This window comes from Crinia signifera, chromosome 1, assembly GCF_055691185.1.
Source record: "Crinia signifera chromosome 1, ASM5569118v1, whole genome shotgun sequence".
Lineage (NCBI taxonomy): Eukaryota > Metazoa > Chordata > Amphibia > Anura > Myobatrachidae > Crinia > Crinia signifera.
Genome location: NC_139217.1, coordinates 334,804,715 through 334,829,683, shown reverse-complemented (window position 1 = coordinate 334,829,683; position 24,969 = coordinate 334,804,715). Strand labels below are relative to the sequence as shown.

At 44.6% G+C, this 24,969-nt stretch overlaps 1 protein-coding gene across 1 annotated transcript; it reads right to left on the bottom strand.

Annotated features, from left to right (window-relative positions):
* Positions 1–125: 125 nt before the first annotated feature.
* LOC146006452 (zona pellucida sperm-binding protein 3-like) lies at positions 126–19,422 on the bottom strand. Its single transcript, XM_083145310.1, has 10 exons — positions 19,288–19,422; positions 18,472–18,668; positions 15,095–15,207; positions 5,841–5,929; positions 4,909–5,089; positions 1,274–1,382; positions 1,082–1,164; positions 724–812; positions 494–610; positions 126–304 (listed from the first exon to the last, which is right to left on the bottom strand). Exons 1-10 carry the CDS (start codon positions 19,349–19,351, stop codon positions 156–158), a joined length of 1,191 nt encoding a protein of 396 aa, XP_083001436.1. The 5' UTR covers positions 19,352–19,422; the 3' UTR covers positions 126–155.
* Between the last annotated feature and the right edge of the window lie 5,547 nt (positions 19,423–24,969).

The window sequence follows — 24,969 nt, the reverse complement described above, 5'->3', positions numbered from 1 at the left end:
GATCAGCAATATTAGCCCAATTCCACATACGTTCTGCAGGTAACTTAATGCAAGTCAAGTATACTATAGATCCCATATGAGTAGCATAGATGTATTGGTAATTGAGAACCAGAAGCCATATATGGTGTAGTGGACAGATGCTTTATTTAAAATGTTCAGTTTTCATCAGTAACAAGGGAGCGTTTTTCAGTCTCTTCACATTTCTGCTTGGCCGCACGGTCATACACAGCAACACCTACAGACAGCAGCAGCAGTACTGCCAGCTCAAGGAAGAGTGCTCCAACAACAGGTGGCAGCGGGAAGTCTGTGGGCACAAAACAGGACAAAAACAATTAGGCATATGCTTACTAGCCAGTTGGAACCGCTCTATGCTCCCGCCATTAACACGTGCAGTCACTACTAAAGCAGCATGCCCCTTATGTAAATCCCACTGTAGACAAACACTTTCAGGGATAGCTTGCCATTTGCCAAACTAGTAAAGAAAGGAAGTTACCCGACTTGGTTTCTTCCACTTTAGATGCATTAGCAGAGATTTCCCTTCCTCCAACAGCTGAACCATGTACTTTGAATGGTCCTAAAACCATTGTGTAGACGAGACCCGGATCTTTTTCTAGGAGGGTGAAAATAAATTAATGTTACTTGAGCCCCTGATAAATGAATACTTAAGAAAGTGTTTGCAGTCACCCCTAGTGTAATACTGCAGAATGAGCCATCTCTACTTACCAGCATGTCTCCGCCTCCTGGAAGGCTTGTTGCAAACAGAATCACAGCATTTGCACACAGTACTTTGTGAGTTACCTAGAAGTTGCCACCTGCGTATAGAGAGATACAAGGTAAAAAGTCTGCGCCATGTAGATTTGTGCACGTTTGGCCTAGTTCCCTGGTAGTGGCAAAAGTACAGTTGTCAAATGACGTGAGCAGCATTAGAGTAAAATTGAAAATGTAAACGAATTGTTGCAGCTATGGCACAAATACCTGTAACAGGCCGGCATCCTCAATGAAGATTTGACATTGGAAGCAGAAGCTACATGGCATAAACCATATTCAAATTTTAGAATTAGAACAAATGGTCACGACTCACCCATTACTTCCATAGGAACATGCCTTCCTCAGTTCATTTACAATGATCGTGTCCCAGACAACAACATTAAAGTGTAGGTAGATCTGTCCGGAAGGCAAGATCGTTACTACTTTAAGTATAAAAATGTAAGGTGTGTCTTTTTTTATTTTGTTTAAATCTATATTGCTTAATTTAGTCTCACTGCATATGTACCTCATTGCTATCATGTACAAATCTCATAGCCGGAAAAGTTAGTCTAATGGTGTCCAAGCGTTGATGTTCCACAAACTTTGACGCAGCCACTTTCCCATCTGAAAAACATCTGTGGGAAAAGACAGTTATGTGCAAGGAAACACAATATGACAGTCATAATGGACATGCTTTTGATTTAAGGTGAAAAACAAACATTGTAAGATTAAAATAGTCATCCATTACAGTACTATTCCTGACAATTCTGCCAGCACACTAATTGACCAGTAAATGAGGTTTGGGTTTCTTGTATTATATAGGATGGAGAGATCTCCTTTTATATATTTGCAAAGAATTACTCCTTTTAGTAGCCATAGGAATTTAGCAGAATACTTTCGATTGTCTGTCACACTCAAAGCACTTTTTTTATTTTTATTTGAGAGACTGCAGCCTCACTTCCACCAACTGAAGGTCACATTATAGCGGAGCCACCAAGTGCTATTTTATTATTATGTCACTTGCCAAGCGAGCACATTGTGGAAAGGAGAGGACACTATTTAAGGAAGCCTGAAACCAAACACTTGGCAGACTAACCAAGCAGCAGAGTTCTAAGGCAGAGACTACAGGATTTTGCTGAAAGCAGCTGGTGGATCCAGGGCATCTAAAGTCGGCCATACAGCAAAACGACCTGGATGTATGCAGGTCGTAAGTGTGGTCGAATGAGCAATCATATGTGCTTTATAAGCACATACAATCTGCTTATGACCGCAATGGAAGCAGACAGATCAGATATGCAGCGGGGCTGACCTCTCATTCTGCAGGACTGCGCACACGATCCTTGAAAAATTGTGCAGATTGTTCAGGTGTATGACCAGCTTTACACAGACATTAAACAGGATTGTTATGAGCAAGCCGCACTAGTTCAAAATGGCTAAGAGTTCATCGTGCGGGCCCTGCTTTAATGGGAATATAGCCACACACCAATACTAGTGTTCCATGGGATCCATGTGAGAAGTACTGCCATGCAGATTCCTCAGTATTACCTGTACTGAAAGAAATTCTTCATTATGCTCCATAGAAAACTGCACAAGATTCCTACCAGACATGTACACCATGTATGGGGTGATACAATAATGATAACACTAAGGTCCCCTAACTCATGGGAAGACATAGCAGGGAACGATAGCTCATATTTTAGCATGCCTAGATTGACATTGGAGTGGGTGGTACATCTTAGATGGGACCGTATTTACCCACCATGTGATTCCTGAGAGGGTCCAGTATCCAGCAGTGAACTGGTTAAAAAGCCAACAAGGGGGGGGGGGGGGTTGAGGAAATCCTCAAGTATAATTGCATCTCTCCCTCAAAGTTGTTCTGGAGATTCAGCTACAGGCTGGAGGTGATACCGCTTATGCAGTCTATGAACTTTTGCAGGCCTGACTTCCCCTGAGCTCCCCCCAGCAGCTCAATAAGATTTGTCACATGTAACCTGGGGAGCTGCAGGAAGGGGGTGGGAGGTTGATCCGATGTGCTCGGGACCGCATGGCATAAGTCATACACTACGCAATTTGGGACTATTTCTTAGCTGGATTCAGGCCCAAATCACATAGCATATGGGGGCCTTTAGCGTTACAGGAAGTACAGTTCCTTGAAAAAAAATAAGCTGGGAATACTTACAGATAGCTGCAAAATGTGCTGCGATAGCCTTAAGTCTCTGGTAGAAATTCTCAGGTTGAGGTATCTGGCCAGTCTGACACCTACTATAGATCAGAATGTAGAAGAGGGGATTTTAAAATGTCCAACAACCCATTATGAAGGAGGGTACAGTAGCGCACGCAGGGGGGGGGGGGGGGGGGGGGTTCTGAGTACCCAGAAACCCCCCCAGGAGTCTAAGGGCCCTAGGCTGAAAGCTGAGGGTCCCCTCTTTCCATGGGTACAAAAAAAAAAAAAAAAAAAAAAAAAAAAAAAAAAAATCGGCCCATGGGAACCGGAGATATCTGACTTCAAAGCAGTGGTCCCCATCCAAGCCTGTTAATTGCACTTTCCAGAGAGATATTTCAGGTTCTCTGAGGGTATATTCCAAAAGCTAGGACACTCCCCCTTTGAAGGACACTAGTAGCTTGTCTCTACTGTGCCCAGAACCAGAGATATCAGCCTTCGGGCAGCTGGTTACTGCTCCAGCTCCACACACCTGGTATGTAGTTTTAGATGCTCGTTGGCAGATTGCTCTGCCTCCTGAACTCTCATCCCCTAGTCCCCAATACCATTTGGTAGGTGGGATTCTCTAGTTTTTAATTCCATTAAAATCTTAGAAATCTATTTCTGGGAACTGGAGATATCTGCAGTCAAGCAATCTGTCCTCCCACCAGAAAATTATGGATAAGCCCACTCCACTATACACACCTCCTCTGCATATTAAACATCCTCTACCACCCTGGAAGTTATGTATCAGGGCCCCTTCATTCAGCCCAATGCCCCCTTCTCCCACCATCTGTCCAGTAAAGTTAGTGTAAATTACTGATCCAGGCCCTACATGCTGAGCAGTTGATATAATACCCCCTACCACCAGTGGGACATCAAAGCTTCCCCCACTCCTACCGCTGGAGGATCGGTAGGTGCCCCAATACATTGCTATGCCTAGGGCTGTACTTTGCTGTTGACGCATGTGAAATATAAATATATATTTTTAATTTTTATATACATTTGGTCTATCTATAATACTTTAACTGACCCAGCATATACTGGGTCACCTAAGTGTCCATCTCCGTGCTTTGCTCCGCCCCTCTGGAAACCCCCTTCTGAAAATCCTGCGTTTGCCACTGGGGTAGGCCAATGCCATGTAAGCATTCTACAACACATATTCTAGTACTTCATTCACAATGGACATGTTTTGGTCCTCTTTTCTGGTCCCTAACACAGCAGCATTGAAGGACCAAACACGAGACCAAGGCCCAGATGTACTACGCTTAGTGATAAAATGGAGTGATAAACAGCCAGCCAATCAGCTCCTACCTGCTACGTCACAGGCTGTGTTTGAAAAATGAGAGGCAGGAGCTAATTGGCTGGCTGTTGATCACTCTCCATTTTATCACTTTTGAAGCTAGATGCATCCGGCCCCTAATGTCTGTCAACTTAGCATTAAACATTTAATCCGTAAAGAATTTTCCTTACTTGGGGGACAACATCTACAGTGCTTTTGATTTTTTTTAAACTTTGCTTAATGTTGGAAACTTTTTCCTTCACATAACAGAAAGCCTGGCCCTTTATCTAGAGCGTTCACGTCATTAGGCCCAAACTTCATGTGAAGCAGAAGTCTAGCCATTTTATTCAGCTCAACCAATGGGGTGTACTTAACATTTCTCCAATATTGGTGAAATAGTAGGACACTTGTGGTCTATTGGGAAAGGAGGAAGCGTGCAACAGTCATCAGCACTAACCGGGCACTCCTGCTCCAGATCCAGCACATTGAGGGGGATTCTGATAATGTATATTCCATAGCACAGTAAGAAGAAAGTATTGCCGAACATTTACCACTTCCATTTTTGAAACCATATGGAGATATCAAATCCAATGGTATATTTGGATTATTTGCATAAAGTTATATGGTAAATCGAGAGAACACATGTCCAATGCAAGATGGCAGTTTTGTCAAGACTTACCCATGGTTGGTAATTAGGCTGTAGCTTGGTCCTGTATAGTTGATGTTGGGTGTTGGAGTCACTTTGCATTCATCCACAAATATCCGCAGAGGCATGTGATTTGTGCTTTCCACAGACAGTTGCAAGGAGATTGGAGATCCCAGATAAAAATGCTTTGTAGAAGAGGCACCTGAGAAATCATCTGCAATGGAATAAATACGCTTTAATGCAAAGAAACCACTTCTGTTTCAAAAAAAAAAAATACAGTCCGGATAAGCAAGTGCAATATTTTCTTATAAGCACAGGTGGCGCTAACATACAAGAAATGTTTTAGGATCCAGAAAGTGGTCAAAAAAGTGTGGCACATGTTAGAAGACAAACAAAACCCCCCTGCTAATTGCTACAATCAGTTTGTATAGTAACTGAGCGAGAGTGCCAGAATAGTCAGGGAAAGCAGTGCCAGCTGCAGTTACATCCCATTTGATGCAATGACATGTCTTGCCTGCCATAACAATGCCTGTAGATACTATAGAACAATGGTTCCCAAATTCAAACATTGAGCCCTGGAGCAGTGTGTTTTTCACGGCGCCCCTAGGCCAAGTGTTTCTTTTGGGAAAAATATAAATAAGTGTATGTCATGCTTATGTTCAATAATGTGGTGAGGGACCAGCTTTTTATTTTATAGGTTTGCTAAAACACACACACTAAAAATCTGCTGTTCCAGCCCATGATCATGTTAAATTCAAATTTACTGAGGTACTAATTAAGTCACCTGCACTAAAGCGCAATATCCGTAAAACCAGGATTGTAAGGTAGAATATGGTAACCACCACCTTATATGGTTTATGTTGCAATCCATCACAGATCACTTATTGGCCAATACATAGAGAGTGTACCTAGCTTTAGTAATATTTCCCTTGCATGGTTTCGCCAGTATACCTTAGGAAAGTTACCTTTCATAAGACTGGCAGAGAAATTAAGAATTCCCTCTCCATACACTGGGACAACCACAGTAGCTTCTGTTGGTGTAGGAGTCAATGAGCTAGAGAAAAAAAAAAAAAAAAAGTGGTTAACGATTTGTAGTAGCACACATTCTGCATCAAGTCGGGTATGCCGCTATCCCCTTTATCCTCCTCGGTTTAATAGTTTTGATTAGAAATACTTCATTTTTGGTTATGGTGTTAAATTGGCCATACAACTACAGGTTTGCCAGATATGGCTGGTTGGAACAAAAACCTGGTAAAATCAGGGCAAAAGAGTTTACAAATGTGCTTCAAAATGCTGAAAAATTGACAGTCAGATCTGGCACAAAAAAATGGTAATATCTGAATTACAATCAATCTGTAGATGTATGGCCAGCTTGTCTGGTGCAAATAAACTTTTGTCCCTTATTACTTCGAATTAACATTCCTGCAGAAGGCACCAGGAGAAGCCCTGTAATTGCAGCCTGTGTAATATTCATTGACCCATTTCCTTACACAATGAAGGCTGGTCTCATTCATGAACAGTAAAAAATCTTGTATCCTCAAGTTTAAAATGATAAATATTAAATCTGGATTCCTTCCACAGCATAAATACAATGCTCAAATAAAAGGAACACTAACATAACACATCCTAGATCTGAATGAAATATTCTTATTAAATACTTTGTTCTTTACATAGTTGAATGTGCTGAACAAAAAGCACTCAAAAATCATTAACCCATGGAGGTCTGGATTTGGAGTCCCACTCAAAATTAAAGTGGAAAAACACACTACAGGCTGATCCAACTTTGATGTAATGTCCTTAAAACAAGTCAAAATGAGACTCAGTAGTGTGTGGCCTCCACATGCCTGTATGACCTCCCTACAACGCCTGGGCATGCTCCTGATGAGGTGGCAGATGGTATCCTGGATCTCCTGCTAGACCTGGACTAAAGCATCCGCCAACTCCTGGACAGTCTGATGGAGCGAGACACGATGTCCCAGATTTACTCATTTGGATTCAGGTCTGGGGAATGGGCGGGCGAGTCCATAGAATCAATGCCTTGCAGGTACTGCTGACACTCCAGCCACATGATGTCTAGCATGGTCTTGCATTAGGAGGAACCCAGGGCTAACCGCTCCAGCATATGGTCTCACAAGGGGTCTGAGGATCTCATCTCGGTACCTAATGGAAGTCAGGCTACCTCTGGCGAGCACATAGAGGGCTGTGTGGCCCCCAAAAGAAGTGCCACCCCACACTATTACTGACCCACTGCCAAGCCAGTCATGCTGGAGATTGTTGCAGGTAGCAGAACGTTCTCCTTGGCATCTCCAGACTGACACGTGCTCCGTGTGAACCTGCTTTCCGCTTTGAAGAGCACAGGGCTCCAGTGGTGAATTTGCCAATCTTGGTGTTCTCTGGCAAATGCCTAATGTCCTGCACATGTTGGGCTGTAAGCACAACCCCTAACTGTGGACATTGGGCCCTCATACCACCCTCATGGTGTCTGTTTGACCGTTTGAGTAAACACATGTAAATTTGTGGCCTGCTGGAGGTCTTTTGCAGGGCTCTGGCAGTGCTCCTTCTGTTCCTCCTTGCACAAAGGCGGAGGTAGAGGTCCTGCTGCTTGGTTGTTGGACCTCCTAGGGCCTCCTCCACATCTCCTGATGTACTGGCCTGTCTCCTGGTAGCACCTCCATGCTCTGGACACTTCTCTAACAGACACAGCAAAACTTGCCACAGCTCACATGTGCCATCCAGGATGAGCTGTACTACCTGAGCTACTTGTGTCAGTTGTAGACTCAGTCTCATGCTACCACTAGAGTGAAAGCACTGCCGGCTTTCAAAAATGACCAAAACACCAGCCAGAAAGCATAGGAGCTGATAAGTGGTCTGTGGTCACCACCTGCAGAACTCCTTTATTGGGGGTGTCTTGCTAATTAACTTTAATTTCTACCTGTTGTATATTCCATTTGCACAACAGCATGTAACATGGATTGTCAAACAGGGTTGTTTCCCAAGTGGACAGTTTGATTTTACAGAAGTATGATTGACTTTGTTACATTGTGTTGTTTAGGTGTTCCCTTTATTTTTTTTGAGCATTGTACTTTGCTAGATTTTAGAGTGAAATGCTTACAAATTCATACTATATACCAGGGGTTTCCCGACTGTTTCTAGGAATCCTGGGGTGCTGCAAGAATCTTGCAGTGGTGTATCGGGTTGATGGTCCTAGACCAAAATAAAAAGTTAGTTATGGTCAAAGTGGTTGGCAGTCAACAGCACTTTTTTTTCCCCCCATCATAACATGCAGACAAACTAAGCAACAGCATTTCTCACACGAAAAAAAAAAAAAAAGGGGAGGGGGGTGTAAGTGACCTTAGGTCACACAGTAGCGCTGGTAAACACTGGTGGACAAATATATTTTGAGTGTAGCTGCTGCCTCCTATCAGAGGAATTGTGTGTCCCTGTAGATCAAAGCAAGAAGTGTGTGGGGACAACAATATGCCGACACCTCTAGGTGGCGCTGCTTCACTCAAATGATATATGATGCAATTTTAATAAAAGATTGCTCTTTCCTAAAATAATAATAATAATAATACCACATCATAAAACACAATTACAATTCAATTAAAGACAAACATAAAATTTCTGAGGCAATATTTAAATGTTCCCTGTGAGTTTTTTTGGGGGCTGTTATAAAAGTTATTTCTATTAATTAATGTTTATAATGAGGCTATAAATAATAGATTTACCAATCCCCTTCGTAAGCAGATCTCCTTTTTAGATAGGAAATGGTACCCAACACCCTTCTCAGAGCCGATTTTTAAATGTCTGTTTTTAGTATATAGCACAATACTCCTTTTAGCATGGAACAAGCTACAGGTGCTGGTGTCCATAGGGTGTTAACCCATATATCTGTAGCGTGGAGACCGCTATGGGGTGATGCAATTGGCAGTGGCCGGGCAGTGCAGGACTCCAATACGAGTTTCTCCACCTCTTTATTCGGTAGCTTCCCCAGATGGAAGCCTTACTGCCTCTGTAAAATGTCATCCACGGGCATTTTACTTTTCTTTATAGTTATTAGCCAAGCCTCGCTCTCGTTGTAATCCAAGCCTCTTTTCCATTACAATTAACAAAGCCTCTTGCTCAGCTCCAGATGCCATATTAGCCTCATTTACATAACAACCCAAAATGCCTCAAATATAAAAATCTTTGTTACCACTTTTATAGTTATTTTAGTATTAATATATCATATAAAAAAAAACTATACATAAAATTATTAAACATAGCTAATATAGCTAACAAATTAGAAATCTATATTAAAAAAACGAGACAATGCCCAACCTATAACAGTTTGCATGTGAACATATATTATCAATTTTATTGTTAGTCTTCATATTCAGTGCCAGCTTAAATACCGGTATATACACAATCGGATCTATCCATCCTTTAGTGGTATTTTTTAACAGAATAAAATGGCAGATGAATGTGATCACCACAAATGCCCTAATCCAGTGGTTCCCAAACTGTGTGCTGTGGCTCCCTGGGGTGCCTTGGGACACTTGCAGGGGTGCCTTGGGTTGGTGGTACAAGACCAACTAAAATTATTTATGGTCAATTTATGGGAAAAAAAACAGTTCTGGTGACTTCCAGTCAAATTATCTGTACAAACAGAACCCTTTACAATACAACTGAACCTCAGAATCACATATAAACACAAATCACTTAATTTTATAGTTCTTTTCCACATTTTTTTGGCCTAGGGCTGCCGTGAAAAAAGTATTGTACTCTAGGGTGCCATGATTCAAAAAAGATTGGGAACCCCTGCCCTAATCCATGGGTCTTCAAACTGGCCCTCCAGATGTTGTGAAACTACATGTTCCAACATGCATTGCCACATTTTTTCCTATAAGAGCATGTCAAAACTGTCAGGGCATGCTGGGACATGTAGTTCTACAACATCTGGAGGGCCACAGGTGGAAGACCCATGCCCTAATCCATTGGGGCCAAACCCCATCTACAAAGGATATAATGGTATTGGTAACCATCATCTTATTTATAGCCTCATTATAAACAGTAATATAAACTTTTATAAAAGCCCAAAAAAGACTCACAAGGAACATTTAAATATTGCCTCAGAAATTTTATGTTGTAGGTCTTATTAATTGAATTGTAATGGTGTTTATATGATATGGATGAATGGTTGTTTCTTGTTCTGAAAGAGGAGAAATTTAATTCCATGAGTTTTTATTTTTGTTTCGTAAATTTTATTGTCTCAGTATAGTTACATAGCATAAGTAACACAATTAACAGGTAATAATGATAACATATGTATCCAGTAAGATAAAGAATAATTTCAATGAACAGGTCAGACCGGTTGCAGTAGAACATAACATTAATAAGGACATAATGAGAATGGGAGCTTTGGTATGATAGGGAGGCACTAGCTATCATTTCTTTTGATAAAGCAGTATCCAAAGTGTTGTGCCACTTAGCTTGACATAGGCTTATGTTTAGAGATCATTACTATCATTTGGGGTTTTAATGTAACTTCAGCTGTTTGGGGGATATATGGGAGAAAGGAGGGGGGAGGTGGGGTCCCAATGACGGTGAGGAAGAGCATTTTAGAAGGAAAGGTAGGGGGGGTGGGTAGTGAGATGGAGTAGAAGGAAAGGTAGGGGGGGTGGGTAGTGAGATGGAGTTGAAGTTATTGAACTTACCACAGCCTTAATACTCCTTTTAGGCCACTGTATTATGCTCTTACATTTTCTTCCTGTTAACCCACACCACATGCTACACCTCTACTATGCACAGCATGCCAGCCAGTGGCGTAACTATAGTCCCGCAGCGGCGGGGAGGCGCTAGGCAGGTGTGGGCGCCTGCGGGACTATAGTTACCACCTGGTCCCGACTCCTGCCCTCCCCCTCCTTACCCCATTGCCGCCGCTGCCTCTAACCCGACACGCAGATCTGTGTCGGGTGACGGGCGGTCCCCGGCTCCGGCTGCAGTGCCAATATAATAAGAGACACTCGGAAAAAGGCTGCCCCCATAATTCTGTATGGGGGCAGCCATTTTCCGAGTGTCTGTTATTATACTAGCACTGCAGCCGGAGCCGGGGACCGCCCGTCACCCGACACAGATCTGCGTGTCGGGTTAGAGGCAGAAGCGCCGGCGGCAATGGGGACGGGTAAGGAGGGGGTTAATATTTCAGGGGGGGGGGGGCGCAAAAAAAAGTAGTTACGCCTCTGCTGCCAGCAGCAACCTACACTGTGTGCCTCACTCAGATGGCTGCATGGATGGTTTCTCCATTGGCACCACATATTGATATGTTCATGTGGTGGAGCATTCATGACCTTGGTCCTCGGGGCGCACTGGCGGTGCGCCACAGTGCAGGGCTGTTTGGGCAAAATAGTCCTCTCCCTGCACCCTTGACACCTTTCTCTCTACCTGCTGCCTTATTTCCTGAACATCCCTGCCATGCTCACTTCTTGCCTTCAGGTCTCCTTACCTGCACCGTGTGTCACCTGTCTGTCCCCCCCCCCCCCCTCTAGACCAGGCATTCCCAACCACGGTCCTCAAGGCACACCAGCAGTGCAGGTTTTAGTGATATCCAGGCTTCAGCACAGATGGTACCCCGTGTCACCCCCGTAGTGTTCTATATCTGTCAGGTTTTACTTGCTACCAATCTGGCTGGTGCAATCACCAAGTGGTGCCGCTGAGTGGCTGCTACACAGCTCAGTAAATATATGTTCCCCATGTCTGTGTCGCTTAATAGAGTACATCTAGTATATATCTGTACTGTTTTACTTGTCTACCTATCTGGCTGGTGCAATCAACAAGCGGCGCAGCTGAATGGCTTCCCAGGTGCTGTACAGCTCAGCAAATATATGTTGTCCATGCCCCTCATTAGAATACATCTAGTGCATATCTGTATGTGATTTATATCTGTACTGCCATTGTTGCTTGTTCTGATAACCTTTTGTATTACAGTATGTGCATTATTTTTAATGTCTGTAAAGCGGCTTGAGTCCTGTGGGGGAAGTGCGCTATATAAATAAAAAAAAACCCACTATAAAAGAAAATCGGTACTCTTTACCTAGATGGGCGCCCATCGCATGCACTAAAAAAAAAAACGGGTGCGATGGAAATCGCGGGCATCGCGTCGGTCGCAATAGGGAACAATGTTAAATGTCTCAATTGACCCGATTTTTCCATAGGAAACAATGTTAAATGGGCCCAGGCTCGGACTGGCCTGGCGGGGAACCAGGGGATTCCCCGGTGAGCCCCTTTGATTTATGACCACGCCCACTTTCAAAGCAGGGCGGGGCCTAACACTAACCTAATGTGACGCCGGGCAGTGGCATCAGAAGGCCGGTGGGGGGTGCCGCCGGGCCGCACCGGGTGTCGCCGGTATCGGGGGTGACCTTTTCAATGCGCCGTGCACAGGCAGCGGCGCCAGTGGCAGTGCAGACGTGAGGTGAGGACGGCGCCGGGCTGGGGTCCCTGGCTGTCAGTGATAATGACTGACAGCCAGGCTGCGTGTGAGCGGTGCACAGCACAGGGGGTGGGGGCGGCGGCTGGCATTCCGGCGCAGGGAGGCTAGGCTGCCGGCAGTAAGAGTAGGTCATTGATGCCTCCCCTCCTGCTGTGGGGATCGGTCACCCCAAGTGAAGGAGGAGGGACCCGGCTGCTTGTGTGCAGGCTGTGTGGATGTCACAGAGACAGTGTCACTCACTGCCAGTAGCTCCCCCTCCTGCTCTGGGGATTGGCCACCCGTGGATCGAGGAGGGACCTGGCTTGGGCGCGCAGTCTGAGACTTGAAATTCAAGTTCTGCTCCAGGGCCAGCCCGAGTCCTCCACCTCCTGTTCGTGTGACCTGACCTGAGTGAGCTAGGAGGAGTCCTAACCTGCTGCCTGCGTCTTCTGTGTGGAGTCGGACACTGGCACTGCTGCCTAAACCTGGACTGGTGCATCTGTTTTGTTGGTGAGTCTGTTTTATGGGGCAAGGCAGGGCATGGGGCCTGGGGGAGCCAGAGCAGCAGTGTATGTATAATAATGTATGCTGGGATATTGTGGCACTGTGGTGGACATATATGGCACTGTGGGTAGGGAGGCTTTTTCAGTTTCCCGGATTCCGCCCTATTTGCCGCCTCTCCGTGTCCCCAGTGCCCAGCCCTCCACAGCCTGACAGACGTACTCGCGAGATGATGATGTCATTATCTCGCGAATATTAACCTGTAGCCCGCCGCCCGCTGTATAGATGTGCTGCGCTGCTGCTAGCCGTGGACCTCCCAGCATGCCCTGCCTCCACCCTCCACTGCTGCCTGGACTGTACATCGCGCTGCTGCTGGCCACTGCTTGTAACCACCACTGGTGAGTGGACTTGAGCCGCACTGCCCCCGCCCTCCCAGTGCTGCCCCCCGGCCTATATGTATTTATTCCATTTTGGGGTAGACCATGCCCACTTTTGCTATAAACCACGCCCCCTTTTCCGCCTTTGGCACGCGCATTACAGTTATAGGGGTCAATCACCAGGAATCCATTAACAATAAGGTGGCAACCCTTACTGGGGGGTATATGTCTGGCACTGTGGGGGCATATCTGTGTCTGCCACCATGGGGGCATATGTGTATTGGTCATCATGGTGTGGGGTCTGATGTCTAATGGGCATTACGGTGTGGGGAGTATTGTGTAATTGCCATCGCAGTTTGTGGTGTAATGGGTATCAGTTTTCAGTGTACTGTGTAATTGCCATCACGATGTGTGGCATAATGGGCATCATGGTGTGCGGTGTAATTGGCATCATGGTGTGTGGCGTAATGCGCATCACGGTGTGTAGCGTACACCCCTTCAAGCAAATGACCACGCCCCTCAGTGGGCCCCTATGAGTGCATTTCCCTGGTGGGCCCTTTATGCCCCAGTCCGATACTGAATGGGCCACAGAGGCCAAATAGGCACTCTGAAGTGTGAAATGGCCCCCACAATTGTTAACGCCACCCCACGATCAACGTGAACCCGAAGAGTGGCGAGCGCAGCGAGCCCGCGAGGGGCGGCGGTACGCGTCCTACGACCTTTTGATACCCCCACTATCCACGTCGGCGTGGAGTTGAGAACAGAAAGTGTGGCGAGCGCAGCGAGCCCCGCGGACACCTTCACAGGTATACGCGGGGCTCGCCACGCTTCGGGCTCGGTGGCTCACCACACTTTATATTCTCAACTCCACGCCGACGTGGATAGTGGGGGTATGAAAAGGTCGTAGGACGCGTACTGCCGCTCGCCACGCTTCGGGTTCACGTTGATCGTGGGGTGGCGTTAACAATTGTGGGGGCCATTTCACAATTCAGGGTGCCTATTTGGCCTCTGTGGGCCATTTAACATTGTTCTCTATGGGAAATCGCGTCGGTCGCATCGCACCCGTTTTTTTTAGTGCATGCGATGCCCGCGATTTTTTACCTGCGATGCCCATGATCAAAATCGTGGGCGCCCTGCTAGGTAAAGAGTACCAAGAAATCTTTTCAACAATACATACATACATACATACATACATACACACACACCTATCTATCATTTGAGTGAAGCAGCGCCACCTTGAGGTGTCATGTTGCTGTCACCACTACACACCTTGTATTTCTCACGCAACTGAGCCTAAGGATTACAGGTAGACAATTTAAATTTCTCCAAATTTATGATCTATTACCACACACACACACACACACACAGGGTACCAGGATACAAGAACGTTTTGGAACCATTGCTACATGCATTAAATATAACCTTCAATAGCTGACTAATGCATTCTCATTTAATACACTTCTGTAGTTTAGTCTAACAAGGACAGACTAATATGAATGATAAATAGTGAATGCAAGTTCTCTACTAAACCAGACAAACAAACTGTGGGAGGAATCCTGAGTGATACCTGCATCAATGTTACTGTACAGTCCACAGAATGTCCCAGTCATATGGGCCTACCAACGCTGGCCACTGGGCATAGAGGGAGTGAAGTTATAGCATTTTCTAAAATTAGTCCTTTGAAAAGCCATCCAAGCTAGTGGAATAAACTTTAGCTCTTTTAGCAGAATCTTAAAACTATGGTCCAATGAAGCGCTTAGGTTGTCATTTATTCAGCCATACCCATTGTTTCTCCAGTAACCCAATCCCCCATCACATGCAGAGCAGTCTACACCAGTGTATACATAAGTTTCTTGTATTTTACCTAGACCAGACAGAAAGGGCGACTTACATGTTCAAAATGCATCTTATTTGTGTTGTAAAACGCTGGGAAAACAGATTCGCACCAACATTAGTAGGCGTGTAATCCAAGTTTACAAAATATTTCACAATCTTCCCATAAGCCTGTGAAATATAAGAAAACAGTTACTATATTATGGCAAACAAAATGGCAGTGGTCTTGCATGCAGATTAAAGCTATAGATTTCAGTCATCTGAACCTGTACAGTTGAACTAATTATAGACTTAAGGGCCCCATACATCAGCAATTAATTGTGACAATTTTCAGATATGGAGATGATTGCCACAATTAATTTTAGATGTGTGGGCTCCCCCTTTTGGCAATCCCAATAAAAATCGCCAATCGATTGCTTAATCAGGTTTTTAAACATGTTTAATAATCTGGTATTATCTGCAGATCTTTTTTATATGTGTGGGCATTCCCAATTTGTCTTCTTCATCTATTTACATTATGAACAGCTGAAATGACAATCGATTGGGCAATTTCCAGATATGAAGATGCAATCTTTAGATGGAAAAATCTGCAGATCACTGAAATAAATCTGTAATGTGTGGGCAAGTCAGATAGATTGTAAAATCCATTTATCTGGCCAAAAAATCCCTGGATCTGGAAATCCATAAATGGTGATTGCTGATGTATGGGGCCCATTACAGTGAAGATCTTCCAGAGAAGCAAGCAGTTATTTTTTTTTTATCATTGAAGTTGAGCCTCAATGTCATCATATTAGGAAGTCACTGATTGGCTGGTGATAAAAACCTAGAGCTTAATAAGTCTACCCCTGAATGTCTTATTTGAAGTCCAATTGTCAGACACAAGGCATTCCAATTAGTAGGCTGAGCGTGCAAGTTACATTCTATAGGGAAATAAGCATTAATATACAAGGGTAGCTGCCATCATTAACATAATGGGCCAGACAGATTGGATTATACAGCCCATCTAGAACATTTGTTGTCACATAGGAATATATTGGCCATGGGTCAGGAAGATGTGACAGTGAACAAAGTATGTGTGTAAAGTTGTGTTGACAAATTCGGTAGAATAGAGCAGGGAGATTACAGGGCAGTTCTGGAAATTGATAAGCATGTCTGAAGAGGTAAGCTTGCAGGGAACACAAAGGTTTCTTGGCTAGAGGAAAGGCTAAAGGGGTCTACACAGCAGGTGGTAGCAACGTGCGGCCCCACAGCATCGTATCACCAGGCCTGCAGGCCAAATAGACACTGCAGGCAAGAATATTTTGATTAATCGGTTGTACACGCGGGCTGCGGTTGGCTTATCTCCTGCAGCATCATTGCTATTTTCACCAAGCAAGATCAAAAAAAAAAAAAAAAAAAAAAAAAAAAAAAGCCCAGCCTCTAGCCAGGTTATGGAACCTACACACATGTAACGATTTAGGGGCATTTGCAAAGTAATCTCACTTATAGCTTCAGACATGCTCCTACATCACTACATGTGTATGGGCAATAGCCACCCCCAGGCAGGCTGCAGCAGGAAGGGGTGGGCATGCCGCACACAGCAGCTCCATCCCCAGGCAGTGACCTGGCTGCTCCCCCAGCAGTGGTAGGGGGTCCCCAGACAGCGACCTGGCAGCAGTGCTCTCTTCTAGCACAGGTAAGCCAGGTGAGTAGCTTTCACACTGGCCTGTATCCTGGGATTGTCGAGCTCCCGGCTGCTGCTAGATGGTCCACAGCCATATCTCGTGGCCACACCCCATTGAATCCCGTCTGCAGATTACCAGTCGAGCCGGCTGAGAATGGGACAGCCATGACCCGGGAATGAATATCCCCCTATGGGCGAGATGTACCAAGCCTTGAAAAGTGATAAACCACCAACCAGTCAGCTCCTACATGGCAGTTAGCAGCTGATTGGCTGGTGGTTTATCACCCTCTATTTTATTAGATATCAAGCTTCGTACATCTGTCCCCCTGTGTTAGCACTGTAGAAATATTTGCTTACCCCTTTTTTGTCAATAGGTGTGTAAATTGCCATGTTATATGGTCACTCGGTTGACATACAGAATGTCGACAGGCAAGAGGGAGACATGGGTTTTTCCATGTTTGAGGAAAGAAAAACCAGATACCTTTGTATCTGAAAAGGGCGCCTGTATGATCCTGCTTGGTCAAGCTGCAACAAACACGAGGGGAGTCACTCCCTTATAGGTAAACAATAAGCAAAGGACAGTTGCGCTACACACTAAATACAGGTATGCACTTACAGTAAGTGCAAATTAAAATGACATTTATTAGACATGAACCAATTTAAAAAGAAGACTTCATAGCTAAAAAAAAAAAAAAACTATAAAAAAAATGTAATAAACAAGAAAAAGACTGCTGCAATGGTTTGTGCACATTTTGTAAGATTTTCAAAGTCCTGATAAGACTTTATCAGAACTTGCAACATCTTTTTGGGCCCAAAAGAGAACGGAACATGACACACCTGGATATAAGGGGGACTTTGAAAAATCTTGCAAAACGTGCACAAACCATTGCAGCAATGTTTTTCTTGTTTATTACATATTTTTTATAGGTGTTTTAGCCATTAGGCTTACCTTTTAAATTGGTTTAGGTCTAATAAATGTCATTTTAATTTAAACTAAAGTGCATACCTGTATTTAGTGTGTAGCGCAACTAATCCTTTGCTTATTGTCTTCCACTTCTGAGGCGACATGCGCCAACAGGCTGTATTTCACGCTCAGCCATTCACTAGGGTGTGGAGGGAGAATAGAATAGTGTGCCAATTGTAAAGAGACACCGCGCCCGAAGCATGGCGAGCGCAGCGAGGGGACTTGGGGCACAGATATGGGGTCATAATGCGGGACAAAAAATACATACATTTGAAACCCATCTCAGCCTTTTGACGGTCAACCTAATGCTTGTGTTGAACTTCCATCGTTGTCAGCCTATTTCAGGTGTCGACGTTTGCCATAGCAACTGACCCATATTTCTCATCTTTGCCACAGTTCACCATTATAGCCCCGCCTTCATTGGTATATGGGGTCTGACAGGAATTTGAGAGTGGAGGCACAATCAGTGCAGGGAGGGGAATTGCATAGCAAGCAGACTGAGTGCTTGTCTGCATAAGTATAGGTCTGTATTCGATCTGCACATGGTCTGAGAGATAGAGAGGTATAACACATACACCTCAGACCATGTGCAGATATGTGAGCCCATTACATACATACTGTATGGCTCATGGTATCAACATGCACAAGGTTAACACAAGTCACTTTATTTGGTGAAACATTTACTTATCTACACATGGACCCCCAATTAGTGTATCACATCACTCACCAGGCTTCATGCTGGTGCATTGCACTACCAATAACTAATCCAGATCCCATAACAAACAATCATTCATTAACAAAGGCTTACCATTCTGGAGAAGCCACAAGCAAAGAGGGGGTATTCAAATACAAGGAAACCATATAGAACACTGGTACTAGACACTGGACACTTCCCCAAGGTCAGGCTTCCAGGGTCAAGTTTTATCCCTGTTCCAAGTGGGTCGCTTCTGACAGAAACACTTACAAATGTGTTATTGCAGGTGTAGAATACGGTGTTGGCTGGAGCTGCGGAGGAGTAGAACATAAAAATAGTGATGGGGACGTACTTAGCGCTATTTTCTGCACAGTTTGAATTACGATACAGTAGCTAATTAGACATACTTAAGAGAACAATGGTCTTCAGTATATACCACAGAATTTCTAGCCTGTGTAACGTTAACATTTTATATCCGATGCCACATTACTTTAGGCAGAAAAAAAAAAATCATCATAAGTCATGCAAGCAATTGTGATGACATACCGATATTTGGATTATGTTACGTATTTATAAATTGGAAGATTTTTCCAATTTGGTTGGTTGGACTGAAAATTTTGGGAGCAAATGACAATTCACCATTTACTCCTAAACATGGAAAATGGACAAAAAACAGTAATTCAGACAAATTGGGTAAATCTATTTATGCAGAGGACTACTTTTGTCCATTTTCCAACTTTTGGGAGAAAATGGTTGATTGTAATTTGTTTTAAAAACTTCAGATTTCCATTCCAACCAGCCAGATTGGAAAGATAATTTTCTAGTGTATATGGGCCTATCAAGTCTTTAAGCAATTTATCAGCCCCAAGCAAGTGTAGTTTAGCTTTTCCTGCACACCTCAATGCCATTATACCATACCAAGTCACGTACCATTTTGACCTATAGCACAGGAGTCCAAACACAGCCACAACACCAGCACTGCCCAGTATCCCATTCTGGAAACACAGCTTCCTGCTTTCACCTCACACTCTGCACATATAGGTAATGGCAACTGAATTAATTAGAATCAGCTGAGATCCAGACCATTATTACCACCTGCTATTAACCATTTCATTGTAAATAGGAATGCACTAAGGCAGCCAGTATTGTAATGCACACTGGTCTGAGTTGCAGGAAACTGACCACACATCTAAAGATTATACTGGACAACAAATTGTACCATTTTGGGGGGAATCTAAAAATTCCATATGTTTATTAATAGAATTTAGGGTGCTGAAAAGAAAAATGACAATGACATTGAAAGATTTGTTGCCGCTTTATAGTTATTCAGATTTGTTGTTTTCCAAAACAAATAGCTTAATATACATGCACAACATCAACAATAACACAAATCTTTGCTTTTAATGCCGCTTTGGTTTTGCAAGTCGCTTGTACACTATTTCCGGGGCATCGCTGACAAGTGTCCAACAATAGTCTGCTAGCATTGAAGCATTCCATTTCCCCTGGTATCTCATCTCCATCTTAGAAATATCCTGGTGAAAACGTTCACCGTGTTCATCACTAATGGCGCCGCAGTGAGCTGGGAAAGGATCTAAGTGAGAATAAAGAAAATGCATCTTCAAAGACATATTGCACCCAAGTGTCTGATATGATACGAGGAAATCATATTTTCAAATGTTTTAAAATGGGAAAATGCAATGCGTGAGCACAGCATTGATCTATTAGTTCATCGCTAAAGATCTTCAAACCTTGAACTAAAACAAAATTGTAAACATCATATTTGTGTTCAGCGCACTGACTTTTATTTGCGAAGCTGGGAGAAATCATTCAGTGGTCGGCTGAATCCCCTCGCATGTAATTCGGCGGGGGGGGGGGCGTCCCTGGTGCTTGGTAATCTGCGATCTTCACAGTTTACCGAGCCAACAAGAATCACCAACTCAATCATTAAACAATTTCTGAGGAGAGAAATATTAGGGGTTAATTCCTGAACATACACAGCCTGACAATGGAGACTATGGGCCCGATTCAGACCCAGCAATTACCTGACTACTGCACGTGCACACAAATGGACTCCCTTCGATGAAAGCCATGCTGGCCGTATGCAGTGACTGACAGGTGGACGACATTTAAGGTGGCACCTGATGTTTGAAGGGAGTGTTAGGGGAAAATGCAGGTGGAGCCAGCCATTTTCAGGGAGGAACTCTGACGTCAGCTCCAGCCCCAATCAGCCAGTTCCATCGCAGCCGCTGAGTAAGTCCCTGGCTACCCGGCCACAGCACACAGCAGTCTATGGCTGGCGAGTGCTTGCGAATGGATTTGCAGATTTCCGCAAGGCTGCATTACCATTCACCGCCATGCAGATGGGCGGGAATTCTCTCCGGCTGGCTGCTTTTTAGCAGCCCTGAGATCTGTTCTGAATCAGGCCCTACTACAGGACATTTGCAACTATAGCAATGCTGCTTCTCTTATACGGTCATTGGGTCAACACACAAAAGGTTGACATGCATTGGGTCGACCAATGAAGGTTGACATGGCTTAGGTCCACACCTTAAATAGGTCAACATGCCTAAGACCGACATGGTTGGGAGGTCAACACAACCATTAGGACAATAGTGTCTAGGTCGACAGTCAAAAGGTCAATATTCAGGTGAAAAACCCATATCAATCTTTTGATTATAGACTGAGACACTGTCGACCTAATGTTTGTTTTGACCTTCCATCCATGTTGACCGTAAGCCATGTCAACCTTCTTTGGTCCACCTAATGCTCGTCCACCTTTGGTGGGTCGACCCAATGATCCATACCCACTGCTTCTGCTACAGATTACTGAATGCATATGTCAGCCTTACCCCTTAGTGGCACAAACCGCTTAGCACATATACACACACATATAAACACACATGTTATCATACAGTATATGTAATATATGTGCTGCTGGTTCCAGGGATCGGGTGTGCCCAGTGTATTTGGAGCTGTGCAGCACCGATAAATCAGTGTAAGGCTTCACAGGCTCAATCTAAGCCCACCCCCAGAGGCCCATTGGCTAGTCTGGTGGCTGGCTTAGTAGTGTGTGAGATATTACATACATGATAACAGGTATGTCAGGGTTGCCGACTTTTTCTGTCTCCAGCTGCAGATCGTGGGGCGGGGCTTGATCTTTACATCATTAAGCCCCGCCCCCTCCTCTGAGACCCACGGATTACCGCATTTACATCCAAAGGTATTTGGAAAGACGCTGCAATCGGGGGGGGGGGGGGGGGGGGGTGGCGGCGTGGTGTTCCCCCGGAATCCGGGAGGCCGGGAGGAGGACCCGATTTTGGGATCCTTCCGGGCATTCCGGGAGCGTCAGCAACCTGAGGTATGTTTATATGTGCTATGTGGTTTCTCCCCTGCACTACATGTTCATCGCTGAAGCTCAGGGGCTGCAGCCACTGATGGTTCCAAACCAGGCAATGGCACCTCCGCCATTGCCACTACAATGCCCCTTAGGAGGGCAAAAGAAAGAGTGAAGGAGTGAGCAAACAAAGGCAGTGTCGGGAAAAGAGAGCAAAAGAGGGGTGGTCAGGAGAGCGAGAGAAGGATTCATGGAAAAAAGGTAATGGGTGATGTAAGGCATGGGTCTTCAAACTGTGGCCCTCCAGATGTTGTGAAACTACAAATCCCAGCATGCCTTGCCACAGTTTTAACACTCCCTTATATCAAAACTGTGGCAAGGCATGCTGGGATTTGTAGTTTCACAACATCTGGAGGGCCACAGTTTGAAGACCCATGATGTAAGGAGAGAGAAGGGGAGAGGGAAGATAGAGAAGAGGAGGAAGAGCAAACAGGTAAACGCCACCCGCCATGGTGTCCCCCGTGCAAGGGTGCAGTTTGCAGCTGTGCACACAGGGTGAAATCAAGTCTAGACTTACTTACTCAATGCTGCAAACGCTGTGGGGAGAAGGAGGCTGCTGCTGATGTCAGTGGCCCTCCCTCCCAATGCCCTGGCAATGCTGGCGTTTATTGGGGCACTCCCAGAAAATGCAGGTGTTCCGCCCCAATTGTCCGGCACCTGTCAGCCAGTGATGGCTGTGATCCCAAGGATGGCTTGCACATGCACAGTGGGAACCGTGCACATGCGCGGTCCTTCCATTAACGCTCAGGCTGCAAATTCACAGCTGAGTGAATGGGTATGAATCGGGCCCACTAATACATAGGGTTTCAGGTTTAAAGATATTCCAGATACCTGTCCAACCTGGTCTGTTCAGCAGCCCCGAGGACACAGTTTGGGAACCAGTGGCATACATCCTTATGCACAAAATGCACAATATTACAAATTTTAGCTACATAGAATAAAATATTTTTATTACAATGAACATAGGAATACTTTTATGATACATTCCTGTACAATAAAAAAAATTTTGTTAAGTCAGTGGCGTAACAATAGCCCCGCAGACCCCACGTTCACGGGGAGGCGCTGAGCATGTGTGGGATCCGGTGGTCTGCGGGGGTATTGATGAGCTTACCTAGCCCTGCCTTAACCCGCTGGCGCTGCTTGCTGTTGCCACCGCCGGGTTTGTGGGCGCTGTAATTATAGTTGCGCCACTGTGTTAAGTCTAAGTTTGGTTGCGTGTGCTAGGTGTGTAGTTATTGGGCCCTCTATATTCCAGTGACTCTTAGTTTTGTGTCGCGCTAATAGTATTGCTAGGGGAGTAGACATTGGGCCCTCTAAAATCTGATCGCGCTTGGTTTTGATGGCTGCTAAAATAAGTATTTATTGGGCCCTCTACTGTAATCGCCGTATATCTGTACATTTTTAGGGTAAACTGGGCTCTGTAGTACATGTGGGTAATTCAGACCTAAATGCACAGCCACAAATTTGCATGGCGGCTGATTATCGATAGACTGCACAGCCCATAGTATGCATGCGCGCCGCGCTGGCCATAGATGAACTCCTGTTAATTTTTCTCTTTGCAAGCCATCCACAAGGTAATTGACAGGAAGTAGATGTCTGTGGGTGGCGACTGGCTATTTTATGAGAGGGCCAAGAAAAATGCTAGGCATGACAGAAAAACCGCTGGGGTGTAAGGGAAAATGCAGGCGTTGCCAAGAGCTTTAGGGATGGGTGTGTGACGTCAGCAACACACTGTGCTTTTAATCATTGCACCGCCGACTAAAGGAGCCCATACACGCTTCGATTCCTGGTGGTGCGATGTGTGCTTTGAGGTGCGCGCTCCCGCGGCCCCTCATCGCACAGTACAAAAAGTATGTGCTGCACATACTTTTTGTACTTGCTTTTCAACACATCGCATCGCATTGCATGCACAAGGCATGCAATGCGATGAGATGGAAGCTATTGTAGCCCAGAACGCACGCCGGAATCGGAGCGTGTATGGGCTCCTTAAGTCTCTGGTCAAAAATGATTTGACAGTGAGCCTGTGGGATTTGGATGTATTCGCTTGACTGGGACATTTTTTGCACGGCGTACACATTCATTCACACAGCGTGCAAATTACTTTGCAAGGAGGGATTTCACTTCTGCAGCACTGCATTTATCTGATCGCTGGCTGCTGCAAATTCATGGTCATGCGATCAGGTTCAATAAAGTCTGATACTGAGATCTACATTGATTGTGCAGTGTGATCGTATGCGGGTCAAAGGGTTAATGCCATTGTCTTGGTAGACACAGATAATGCAATGTCGGTGCTGTTACTTTAACGTCAATTGGTTTTAACCCTTTATTGCCAGGGAGAGAAGTAGCTTCATAATGAATATCAGTAGGTCTGCATAAAGCAGATAGAGCGGAGAGATTTATGGGAGCTTGTTCATCCTGTTTTTAACAAATTAGAAAGTTTACAGTGCTGTGATTGGTGATTACATTCAGCAAATGCACTGTAATTTAAGCAATTAAATCCCAGGAGTTTTATTTTGTGCGGCTAAGTAGACAATGGGTGAGATTTCATAGGGTGAGAGATTCAGAAAGTGAGAGATTTGGTAAGAAATCTCCAGGTTTTTTTTAAAGTGGCAATCATTTACACGTCAAAATCAAACTGGTTTTGCCATGTAAATGATTGCCGCTTTAAATAAATCTGGATATTTCTTACCAAATTTCTCACTTTCTGAATCTCTCATCCTATTAAATCTCACCCAAATTGTCACGAATAGGGATTATCATAACAGTCTCTTGTAATGTGGATTTATATATACACTAGTTGGACACTTAAGAGAGTCCTTGCACTGTCAGTGCTGTAATTGAAATGACTGGTATACCTTGAAAATAAATACACTGTTGGTGCTGTCATTTAACCTTGGTCATTAACCCTTAAACACAAGGGAAAGGGATGGCCGTGTGACATATCTCATTTAACATGCACAGAATAAATGGCACTGAGTCGTAGTAGTCATAAAAGCTCCCTTGCTCTGCTGTCGTGTGTGGCAGCTAGGGGGGCAATAAACCATAGTACTAACAGCTGTCTATTTATATTTGTTATGTATGTACTACGTTAAACTACAGTTATATCCTGTGGATGCCACGCTGCTGTTAATTGCACAAATTTAGCTTGAAGGCTAGATTAGCTGTGTAACCGGTGGGGCAAACACAGTCATAAGGTGCGTACACACGGGGGGCGATTA

Bases quoted from the DNA above. Each gene is read 5' to 3' on its own strand.
- LOC146006452 (XM_083145310.1), bottom strand. From the start codon at position 19,351: ATGGGATACTGGGCAGTGCTGGTGTTGTGGCTGTGTTTGGACTCCTGT. The intron at 1,383-4,908 runs GTAAGTCTTGAC...CTTTTCCCACAG, and splicing joins AGCCTAATTACCAACCATGG to ATGTTTTTCAGATGGGAAAG. The intron at 1,165-1,273 runs GTACATATGCAG...CCTTCCGGACAG, and splicing joins TTGTACATGATAGCAATGAG to ATCTACCTACACTTTAATGT.